This window comes from Tupaia chinensis, unplaced genomic scaffold (assembly GCF_000334495.1).
Source record: "Tupaia chinensis unplaced genomic scaffold, TupChi_1.0 Scaffold000097_1, whole genome shotgun sequence".
Classification (NCBI taxonomy): Eukaryota; Metazoa; Chordata; class Mammalia; order Scandentia; family Tupaiidae; genus Tupaia; species Tupaia belangeri.
Genome location: NW_006159559.1, coordinates 5,358,318 through 5,370,883, shown reverse-complemented (window position 1 = coordinate 5,370,883; position 12,566 = coordinate 5,358,318). Strand labels below are relative to the sequence as shown.

Here is a 12,566-nt window from a genome sequence, read left to right as displayed (position 1 = left end):
CATTCTTTATTTTTATTTCTATCACAAACACTATAGAAAGTAAGTAACAGTAATAATCCCATTGTAGGACTTTATCAGCCTTCCAAAATAAAAATGAAGTTTTGTATCATAAAGTTAGCTATATTTAGTTTTATCCTAGTTTTATGGGGTATTACCCTCATCACAAGTATGATTTTGTGTCTATCAAGAGCAAACTATTGAAAGTTAATGTTTCTAAAGAAACAGTAATACTATTTTTGCTTCATTTAGAAATTTTATATATAAAGATTAATAATACCTTATGTTTAAAATAACTATTATTTTCATGGACTCTGGATATGGCTATTGGTGTTTTACTCTTCTAGAAGTCAAACTTTAACTGCTAAAGAAACAAGAAACAATGTTTGCTTACATTGAGACAAACTTGTATTATTTGTATTTTCCCATTTCTTTTCCTAAAATTATATATCATATTAATAGATTTATAATTTTATAAAGCATATTGGTATCTTTCTAATTATCAAAGTTAAATCCTGTAATCATGTTTTATGTGAAATAGTGGAGTATATCTAGAATTGAACTAAACTGATTGTTGTTTTAAAATATGCAAGAATATAAAACCTGTCTTTATTTTAGATCCTACAGATGTCTACACATGGGGCGATAATACAAATTTTACCCTGGGTCATGGAAGCCAGAATAGCAAATATCATCCAGAGTTGGTGGATCTGTTCTCCAGGAGTGGGGTTTATATCAAGCAGGTATTTTGAAATCCAATCTGCATGTTTTGAGAAATTAAAAAAATTCAATATTTTAAAATAAAAATTAAAAAGAATTTTTTAATTCAAAAGAAATTAAAAAGAATAAATCATTTTTATCATTAAAATAATAGCTTTTTATTTGTGTTATGTTTATTGAGGGTATAATAGTACATTTTAATGAAGTGCATCAATAGAACTTTGCTAATCCTATTTTTGGAATTATCACCCTTACTGATATTTAGACTGTAAAATACTCTAAAAATAATGAGATTTTTATACAGATAATGCTAGAAATAAAAAAAAATTCTACAGATACCAATTTTATTTTAAAATTTTAAAATTCTATTTTATTTTAACAAAGTTGGAATTTTCCAAGTTCTTTCTCAAGTGAATTTGTTGTTGAAGCTCATTGTTATTTTGGGGAAGTGAACCTGAGTTCTTAAATGTTCAGTGATTGTAAAAATCTTAATTGACAAAATTGTGAAGGTTTGACCTTGGGTGTTGTATCCTTATGCTGAATCCTACCTTCTATTTCCATAGATTCCACTGTTGATACTCTCTCTGTAACATTGTGTGTACATGTGTATATGTGTGTATAGTTAATATCTCTAGCTTCAGCCTTTCTCTTTTTTCCTCTTTTTTTTTTTTTTTTGAGAGATTTTTGGTATAGGGTATGTGTCCTTGCCAGAGCGACAGAGAAACAGAAAGCGAGAAATCATTCCCTAACTGGGATGGCAGTGCCGCAATCCCTTCTCCATTCTCCTTCTGGGATTTGGTCATGAATGCATGCGAGGCTGGTATGAGTTTCAAGCTGCTGGGTTGGGAACTTGAACCTCAGTTAGCCATGTATGAGTTCAGTAATGTAACCATTATGCCATCTGCTGGTCCCCGGCCTTTCTCTTCATTTGTATTCTGGACATTCTCTTAAGTTAAATAGAATATGTCTGAAGTTTTTATGGTTTTAAGAATTATTTATTTATTATAATTTTTTTTGTCTTGACCAGAGAGAGACAGAGAGAGAGAGGGAAAGTGAGACAGCAAGCTGCCAGGTATAGATTTGAGCCATGGTCAACCATGTGGGAGTCCAGTGCCTTAACTACCATGCTACCGGTCGGTCACTGTCTGAAGTATTATTTTTGCCACACTTAAATGTTTTCCACTTAATTTTTAAAGGCATTAATCTCAATTCCTTTTCTTTCCTTTTTTTTTTTAGGGAGATTTTTGCTATAGAGTGCATGTGCTCACCAGAGAGACACAGAGAGACAGAAAATGAGAAATCACTCCTCCAAGGGGGATGGCCATTTTCCATCCTTTTCTTGGGATTTTGGGAATGCAGACGCACACATCTGGCATGAGTTTAAAGCCACCAGGTCTGGGACTTGAATTGCAGTTGACTATGTGGGACTCTAGTGATGTAACCCTTAAGCCATCTTCTGGTCCCATAAATCTCACTTTCTAAATCCTGAAAACTATATCTCAGAACATGTCTGTCATTATCTCAGTTCCATGAATCTAGCTGCCATGTCATTTTAAAACTCTTTCTTAGACAGTGACAGTAATGTCCTAACTTGACTCATTGGCTTAATTCATTTCCAACTCCTAGTAATGATCTTCTCTAGAATTATTATCATCGTGACAGACAAAGCTAATTATGTCTTTATCTGCTAATCCACTTTTGGGTAAAATCCAAACTTTAGGGCTTAGCATGTAAGCCAGTCTTCCTAAATGACCATTTTAGGTCACATTTCTCTCAACTTCTTAGTTGTCTTCTTTCTGTATTTTGAAGTTGATAAAGATTCTTTTGACCCAGAATATGGACATGGAACTTTTTTATTAATATAGTACTGGCTCTTCTCACCTTTCACTGAATGTTCGCAATCACATCCATATCCACACGAACCTCATGTTTTGAGATTAAACTCTCTGGCAGTTTTTAGAGTTATTCTTTTAGTCCCTGTATTTGACTTAGGACAGTTCTGGTTTGCACTTTTATTTTGGGGGGAGGGGTGTAATTGTTAATATTCCCACCTTTTATTCTCAAAAGTATTTGGATATAAATTATATGGCCACCATATTTTAGGATTTGTAGAACACTGTGTTTTAAACTGAAAGTCTTGACCTAATGGATCCCAACCAGGAACTGTAAAGGAGATATAGAACAGCTAAATTGTAGACAACATTAAGTTTTGACTGGTCAGGAACAGGAGCCCATATTAGATGAAGTGATAGAGAAGTAGTGAGTGTGGAATGGTGTCATGAAAGTTAGGATTTTGGGCGGCCATCTACATAGATCTGGAAGGAACTTAGATTAATGAAAGGACTTGGGATAAGAAGGAATCATAAGCATGGTGCCTGAGTCTTTAGTGAATTTGAGGGAGATTAGCAAGATGTTGAACAAATAGAGCAAGGGTGGCACAAATGTGTTCTACTCCTACCTTGTGCAGAGCTTTCATGATATTGCTAATCAAATTTTTATTTTACTTTATTTTTAAAAAATTGTTCTTAAACTGGCAATCCACCTATTAGCAACCACTAATGATCGATCAGAGTTGGGGCACAAGAATGATAATTGTTTTTTATTTTTCCTGAGTTAGTACATGGTAAATTCAGATTTCATGGGCTGTTTAAGGAGCAGCGATTTTGTTGTTGTTGTTGTTGTTATAGGGTGAATTTGCTTTCCCCAGATGGGGGGTGTAAGAAATCACCCAGGGAGGATGACCACACTACAATCCCTTCTCTGTTCTCCTCTCTGGATTTGGGCATGCATACACACACACCTGGCATGATTTTCAAGGACTCAAACCGCAAATACAGCTATGTGGGATCCAGCACCTCCTCCTTGCCACCTGTGGCCCAGGGAGCAGCAATTTTTACACATGAATGAAGGAATAATGGTAGCATTAGGAAATCAGATCTGCTGTACCTTCCAATTCTGAGATATGAGGGTTATTCAGAAACTTCATAAAAATGAGTGTTACGAAAAAACTATGTGTGGATTTCAATTTTTTTCCCCAGTAAAATAAAGTCATACTTTAACTTAACTTTGCATGAACTTTTGAAGTCTCCTTTTATGTGTAGTATGGAAGAAATGAGCATATTTCACCTGACAGGTTATGAGTGAAATGGCACTCAAAGAGAAAGCCACATTTCAGTTAAAAGTCAAGGAAATGGGAGTATTTTGTAAGCAATTGCCCATTTTATGAAGGAATAAGGTTGAAGCAAGAACTGGAGATAGGTTTGAGATGAGGAAAAGCAATATAAAGTTCAGTTAAGGAAGAGGAAGCATGGATGGAAATATTGACTAAGCATCAATTATACAGAGAGCCCCAATCGTCACTAAAAAGGGGCTGATTATGTAATGTATATCACCAGATGAATGAACTACAATGGGACACAGATTTTTAATACTAGCATTATATATTCTAAAAAAATTAAGATGGAAAGCTTTGCTCAGTTGTCTTATTTAAAAATTCAGAGATTTTAAAGTTGGAGAACTTGGGGCAGCAGATAGTGTGGTGGTTACATTGTTGGACTCCCACATGGCTGACTGTGGTTCAGTTTCTGGACCCAGTGGCTTGAAAATCACCCAGGTGTGTGGGTGTGTGTGCTCAAGAGTCCAGGAGGAGAGTAGGGGAGAAGGGATTTTGGCGTGGCTATTACCCCTGGAGGGTTTTTCTCATTTTCTCTCTCACCGTCTCTGTCTCTCTCTCCATTGAGCACATGTTCCCTAAGGCCAAAACCTCTTTAAAACAAAAAAAAAATGTTGAAGGACTTATTCTTCTGGTATCACTTATTGTTAAATAGTCATCACACATTGTAGAATGGCATTCTATGGGAACCAGCAGTTAGCGTAATGGCTATGTCGCTGGACTCCCACGTAGTCGACCGTGGTTCGCGTCCCGGACCCAGTGGCTTAAAACTCACGCCGGGCGCGTGTGCATATGTGCCCAAGATCCCGAGAGGAGAATGGAGGAGAAGGGATTGCGGCGTGACCATCCCCCCTGGGGGGTGATTTCTCGCTTTCTGTCTCTATGTCTCTCTCTGTCTGTCTTGCGAGCGCACGTGCCCTATAGCGAAAAAACCTCTCCAAAAAAAAAAAAAAAAGAATGGCATTCTAATATAGAGTATGAAATAGAACAAAACATATTACTTCTAATTTTATAAAAATAAATTTTTTCTCTTAGAAATTCTAACTTTAAAATACAACTTTGGGTTTTATTTTTAGACTTTCTTTTTAGACTTTTCAGATATTTGCAGTATAGCTACATGAGATAATGATCTTTGTACTACATTTTTTTTTGATAGGCACATTGTGTTTACAGAACTCTCTTTATCCTATTTAAGGATATGGGTAAATATTTAGAGTTTGTAGTTCAGCTTATGATTTTCCTATTTTCCAAAGAACTTTGGCTTTTTGAAAAATGATTCTAGGAGTTCTTTATAGCTTGCTATCTTTTTATATACTAAGTTAGAAATATCTATAGATGACATGACAATATAAGTACAAATAATTTTTAAATATATAAATGATTTAAAAATAATATTTAGGTAAAGTGAATACTATTAATATTAGCTACAGTGAAACTTGCAAAATGTGGCCTAGTGGTTAGGTATATAAATAAAGGCATATTTGAAATTATTTTTGGTTTCCTCCTACTGCCTTCTGCTGATGTGGTTCAACCATTTCAGTATCCTTGTCTTCCGAGTATGTGAATACATGTTAGTATGTGTTTCAGGGGAATATGTGTTAGTATGTCTGTCAGAGGTTAGAGAGGATGTTGAGAATGAGGTGTAGATAAGGATAAAGGAAGTGGGAAAGAGAGAAATACTTCAAACCAAATATGAAATTATTTAAAGCCATACGATAGTATTAAAGATGTGTTGGATATAAATAACAAATTGATTTTGAAGTGCACTCTTTCTACTATTTTTTTAAAGAATTATTCATTTAATGTTATTTATTCATTCATTTATTTTAATTTGACTGGAAAGAGATACACAGAGAGAGAGAGAGAAAGAGGGAGGGATAGTGAGAAAGCAAACCACCAGGTCTGGGACTAGAACCATGGTCAGCCATGTGAGAGTGTCCAGCACCTTAACCACCATACCACCTGCTGGTCCCCATCTTTCTACTATTTTTATTAATAACATGTTGCTATTTGGTAATCTTTATGCTTCAGATTTACACTATTCTTGCTATTTGATATTTTATGAAATTAGAAAACATTAGTTTTTGTAACCAAAGATTTACAATATATAATTTTCTTTGTTTCATCTCTTTCGTAGGTAACACATGCTTAATTACGTTATTTATGATTTTCCTATGTCAGTGTTTTTAGACACAATTTTAAAATAAAGGATATTTATTTTTATTTTGATTAAGGAAAACTCTAAATATATCCAAAGTAGAGAGAATAGTATAACACATCCCCATATCCATCATTCAGTTTAAACAGCAGTATGCTATTTCTTTTTTTATAAAATCAAGGATTTTTTTATTTTGAAAAGTTTTATAATATTTTAATTTGACTGGAAAGAGATACACAGAGAGAGAGAGAGAAAGAGGGAGGGATAGTGAGAAAGCAAACCACCAGGTCTGGGACTAGAACCATGGTCAGCCATGTGAGAGTGTCCAGCACCTTAACCACCATACCACCTGCTGGTCCCCATCTTTCTACTATTTTTATTAATAACATGTTGCTATTTGGTAATCTTTATGCTTCAGATTTACACTATTCTTGCTATTTGATATTTTATGAAATTAGAAAACATTAGTTTTTGTAACCAAAGATTTACAATATATAATTTTCTTTGTTTCATCTCTTTCGTAGGTAACACATGCTTAATTACGTTATTTATGATTTTCCTATGTCAGTGTTTTTAGACACAATTTTAAAATAAAGGATATTTATTTTTATTTTGATTAAGGAAAACTCTAAATATATCCAAAGTAGAGAGAATAGTATAACACATCCCCATATCCATCATTCAGTTTAAACAGCAGTATGCTATTTCTTTTTTTATAAAATCAAGGATTTTTTTATTTTGAAAAGTTTTATAATATTCTCTTATTTTCCTTAGGTCGTGCTTTGTAAATTTCACTCCGTGTTTCTGTCCCAGAAAGGGCAGGTTTATACCTGTGGTCATGGTCCTGGAGGGCGTTTAGGCCATGGAGATGAACAGACATGCTTGGTAATTGAAATGTCATTACATTACACAGTTTATATAATCTAATAACACTTCGATAAACTAGAAGCTAATTAACTATGTATATTTTGTATCAAGTATAAGAAAATTACATACCTATTAATAATAGATTATGAAATGGATTTTTTTTTTCCTTGTGTGTCTTGTGCAAATTAAGGATTTAGATACAATGCAAAACTATCAAGGTAAAGTAATATTTTGCTTACTGCAGATATTGAGTAAGGAAAGTATATAACTAAGATTTAAAATATTTCCAGGGTTGAAATAAAAAAAAAGGCAGACTAATTACAAAACCCTTTTCCTGAAACACTCAGGGTTTTATTTGTTTCTAAGTTCTCATTAAACTATTATCTGAAAAGTGACCCAATGCTTTTATCGTATAATCACAAAGCTGGTTTTATTATGCTGAATGTTTAGTCATAATTGGGAGAAACTTAGTTCATTACAAATCAGGAATCAGCTCACTAGATTTTTTTTAAAGATTTTATTTTATGTTTTGGAGGAGACTATTGGTATGTCTCTCTATTAAAGGGTGCTTGAAAAACGATAATAGCTTTCATTTTTTTGAAGACTTAGTGTGTTCTAGGCATTTTTTTTTCCTTTTCATATATTATCATAGCCAACTTAAGCCTTACAACAACTCATTGAAGTACAGGTGTTTTTGTATTTACTTCATGTATGATAATGATACTAAAGTACCAGTCATTTACTGATTGCTTACTCTGTTTTAATAAGATACAGATAAATTTGATATGAAATAGCTAGTAAGTGACAGAAGTAAGATTTGAATCCTGGTCAGATGACTGTAAAGGAATAAGATTATATATGTCTGGCTACTCACTGAAGGGAAGCATTGACTTCTATACTTTACTAACTTCAGTATACTAGCAAATACTTTGAAGAACTCTCTTTATTCATATCAAACAAATTTGCACTTAGTATATGGTAGTCTCAATTATTTGAGTTGAATTTTATTTTTGAGAGAGATTTTTTGCTATAGGGTACATGCACTCACCAGAGAGACAGAGACAGAGAGACAGAAAATGAGAAATCACCCCCCAGGGGGATGTAGACACCTTATCCATTCTACTCTTGGGATTTTGAGCACACATGCATGCACAGATGCTTGGCATGAGTTTTCAGCCGCCAGGTCCGGGACTCAAACCACAGTCAACTATGTGGGAGTCCAGTGATGGAACTATTTTGCCATCTGCTGATCCCAGAGTTGAATTATTTTATAAAATGTGTAACTAAGCTTATGTATTTTGCTCATAAGCCAGTGACCATATCTTTTTCAACTCATCTGCCTTTTGCTGAAATGAGATGTAAAATTTACTTGTGGTAGATATAGCCACATAACAGTTATGCTATTTTGGATGTAGTCTCCTTAGATCCTATTTGTGTTTTTATGTAAACAGTTAATAGAGTATGCTGAAGTTAATTTTATTGTAGGTTCCCAGGCTTGTGGAAGGACTGCGGGGTCATAATTGTTCCCAAGTGGCAGCTGCTAAGGATCATACTGTTGTATTAACTGAAGATGGATGTGTGTATACATTTGGTCTAAATATTTTTCATCAATTAGGAATTATTCCTCCACCTTCCAGATGTAATGTACCCAGACAGGTAAACTTCTCTTTTTTGATCAATAAGGTAACTAACTATAGGCTATAAAACCTATATGATCAAGAATAGCAGATATTGACAGAACAACTTATTTCATTTATACCATTAAATATGAAGCTAAGTAACACATTTTCTTTTATTCATAGGCAAAAATAAGCAGAGTTCAAATTAGTCTTTGTTTGGAGTAAGAAAGAAAGCACTTGAGAAATTAGGTATTTGGGAGATTAGCCAGCAACCTGCCATAGATTCATCTTTTAAGTATTTTTAAGGAAAGAGAGATCTAGGATTTTTGAGTTTGAAACTTAAATTTTAGGCCCTCTGCAAGCATGAAATTTCTCAGTACAAAATGGGCCTACACAAGTGAGATGCCCAAAAATGTAAGTTTTTTTTTTCTTTATTAAATCTCCTATATTTGATTAGTTGATGCTAGAGGACAAGGTCCAAAGCCACTGTACTTTGTTCAGCTTTCACTCCTATCTGCACTGTCACTATCAGAAGGTGCCCTTTCACCAACTTCAGACACCTGGTACACAGGATTGGGATGGGTGCAGTCTAATAAATTAATGTTATTAGAATCTTCACCCATAATAAATGTGTTTTTAGCTGATAAAATTTTATATGTTAAATTTCTTTATTGGCTTAATCCTCTGGGTTTAAAATTAATAATAGATACACATTTTTGTTAACCATTTAAAAATAACAATTTTTATTCTTGATGACTAGTAAGTCAGTAGGAATTACCCCAAAATAATTAGTAGTCTCTAATGTGTAGCTTTCTAGAAGGTCCCTTTTCTCTAGCTAAATGGAATATATGGATATTTAATCATTTTTTAGACTTCTTCAGTAATGGAAAGTAGAGTTTGCTCTCATTTTTATTCTCATTCTGTAGCTACCTTTACTTTGAAACTGTGGGTTGAAATGGTCATGTCTAATGTTCTCAACTGGGGACAGTTTTGACTGCCAAGGGCCATTATAAATAATGTTTGGAGACAGTTTTGATTGACACAACTGGAGGAAGCTGGTGATGCTACTTAAGCTATGAGTAGAGTCCAAGGAGCCTGCTAAAATGTCCTATCGTGGCATAAGGCAATTCCTTACAATAAAGAGTCATCTGGGCCAAAATGTCAGTATTAATTCTGTTGAGAGACCATGGATATGTCAGATTTAAAAGTGCTGGGTTTTCTAATGAGCATGCCTATTTTACGTATCACTTCTTAGAAAGAAAGAAATAGCCAGAAGTTTAATGATTTTTTTTTTTTTTTATGCCAGGTCAGATTTCTATGTAAAAAGTGTTAACTGAAAGTGACTGTATCAAAATGTCCTGTGTGCTAAGAGGGGTTTGGGTCTCAGCATGGGTGAAAACTATAATTAGCACTGGTAGCAAGTGGGTCATCCGTTTGGTTCCCTAGTCTACTGGATCTCTGAATAATTGTGCTAGATCATAGATACATATAGCACACTACTGTCTTATTACTCTTTTTGAGTAGATGCAGGCAAAATATCTGAAAGGAAAAGCAATCATTGGAGTAGCGGCAGGCAGATTTCACACAGTACTCTGGACCAGAGAAGCTGTTTACACTATGGGACTAAATGGTGGACAGTTGGGTAAGAAATTTTTGATGACAACACCTGATAAATAAATTGGACTTTTAAAATGAGTATTTTGTGATTTGTTTATTTGTATAATTTTTTAGGTTATTTATTAGATCCCAATGGAGAAAAGTGTGTGACTGTTCCTCGTCAAGTCTCTGCCCTTCATCATAAGGATATCACTCTGTCTTTGGTCGCTGCAAGTGACGGGGCCACAGTCTGTGTTACCACAAGGGGAGATATTTACTTACTTGCAGACTATCAGTGCAAGAAGATGGCTTCTAAGTATGTATATTTATATGAATGAAACCTAACTTTAGTAATAATTGAACTCTTCTGGCAAATGTCTGAGCGTCAGCTAAATGCTATACTCTGTGAATGTCAAGTGGAAATTGAATGGGGAAAACATGAGGAATTTTTGCTTTTGAGGATCATGGTCTTTTTGCAAGGATCCAGTGAATCTTATGTAAAGTGTCTTTGTAAGTTATGAAACAATATCTGAACTATGTTTAACATATGGTCATGTATGACCTATGGGCTCTTTTTTCTTACTTTCTGCTTCAGATGCACAAAACTAGATTAACCAGAATTCTTGGTTTGTGACAATATCATCTTTTACTCAGGTGTAGCCTTTTTTTAAACTAAACTCTCGTAATTAGATACCACGGTCCCTATATTCATGCTCAGTGTTTGTATCTAACTGCTTTGCTTTTTTTATCTTTGTATTTGTGCAGACTATTCTAATCCAAAAGCATGTTGTACTTTCATGCAGTAAAATAGCAGTTGAATCAAGAAGTCAAAACAGAGAATCTTGAAAATTTTAAAATATGGATAGATCCATCAATTGGAGTGTCCTTTCTTTTGTATATAAACCATACTCATAATTTATTATCTATAAGACTAGCCTGTGACTTGGTGGTTAAGTGATTTAGACCCCACATGGCTGACAGAAGAGTTTGAGTATGGGACCTGGTGGTTGGAGAAACACTCCAGGTACATGTACATGTGCATATGCATGTGAGCCTGGATTCCCCAAAGGAGAAAGATGTGGGGGAAGGGATTACGGCATGACTATGACCTCGGTGTTGTGGGGGATGCTTTCTTGCTTTCCCTCTTCCTTTCTCTGCAGCCAGTACATGTGCCTTCTGTCAAATTTGTAAAAACAAAAAAAAAAACAACTCACCCGTAATTTCATTTGAAGGATTTAAGAAGCCAATGCTTAAAATGATGAAGTGATCGTAGGACAGAATCCTGTATTTTTTTATTTTATTTTTTTTTGGAGAGGTTTTTCACTATAGGGCGCATGTGCTCGCCAGACAGACAGAGAGAGACAGAGACAGAAAGCGAGAAATCACCCCCCAGGGGGGATGGTCACGCCGCAATCCCTTCTCCTCCATTCTCCTCTCGGGATCTTGGGCACGCACGCACACGTGCCCAGCGTGAGTTTTAAGCCACCGGGTCTGGGACGCGAACCACGGTTGACTACGTAGGAGTCCAGCAACATAGCCATTACGCTAACTACTGGCTCCCAATCCTGTATTTTTATTACAGTTGCAATTTTTGTAGTTGATTAATCCATATCTGATTTAATAGCAATTTTTTGCTGCTCATAGGTATTATATCATCCCAAATTATTCAACTTGGATAGAAACACTTTTTCAGGCTAATATTACATTATGTTATGTAACTATAGTAATACATACAAGTATAGGAATAAGTCTTTGCCCAAATATAATAATTCCTGGGAGCATATAGCTTAATGAGTGGAAGCAATTAGGGGATAAATTCTAAAGAATAGCCATCTAATTTTAAAAGCAATTATGGATTTAAATTTAAATGCAATGAAACATGCTTGTACCTAATGTAAAAGAGATGATAACATCAAAAACAGGTGTCGGGAACCAGCAGTTAGTGTAATGGCTATGTCGCTGGACTCCCACGTAGTCGACCGCGGTTCGTGTCCCGGACCCGGTGGCTTAGAACTCACGCCGGGCGCGTGTGTGTGCGTGCCCAAGATCCCGAGAGGAGAATGGAGGAGAAGGGATTGCGGCGTGACCATCCCCCCTGGGGGGTGATTTCTCGCTTTCTGTCTCTATGTCTCTCTCTGTCTGTCTGGCTGAGCGCACGCGCCCTATAGCGAAAATCTCTCAAAAAAAAAGAAAAAAATAAAATAAAAACAATCCTGTGAGGTAGATGCTGTTGTCTTTTATTGCACATGAGGAAACTGAGATTTGAAAAAGTTGAGGCCATCATTTCCGATATTCATTGGGTATTTCAAACTCTACTTTTGCACACTGCTCTACTTCCTTAAAGTTAGGTGTGCCTATATATAATAATAGGTCATTGGGAAGGTCACAATACATTTTTCTGTTTTTTTTTTTTTTTCTATAAAAAAAAGCTGTCATG

General features: G+C 35.1%; 1 protein-coding gene across 1 annotated transcript in view; it reads left to right on the top strand.

Moving 5' to 3' along the window:
• IBTK (inhibitor of Bruton tyrosine kinase) overlaps positions 1-12,566 on the top strand; it is a 103,393-nt gene that overhangs the window by 18,697 nt on the left and 72,130 nt on the right. The window contains 5 exon segments of the mRNA XM_006143349.3: positions 616-740; positions 6,822-6,932; positions 8,400-8,570; positions 10,058-10,175; positions 10,265-10,445. Coding sequence (XP_006143411.1) covers positions 616-740; positions 6,822-6,932; positions 8,400-8,570; positions 10,058-10,175; positions 10,265-10,445 — 706 coding nt within the window.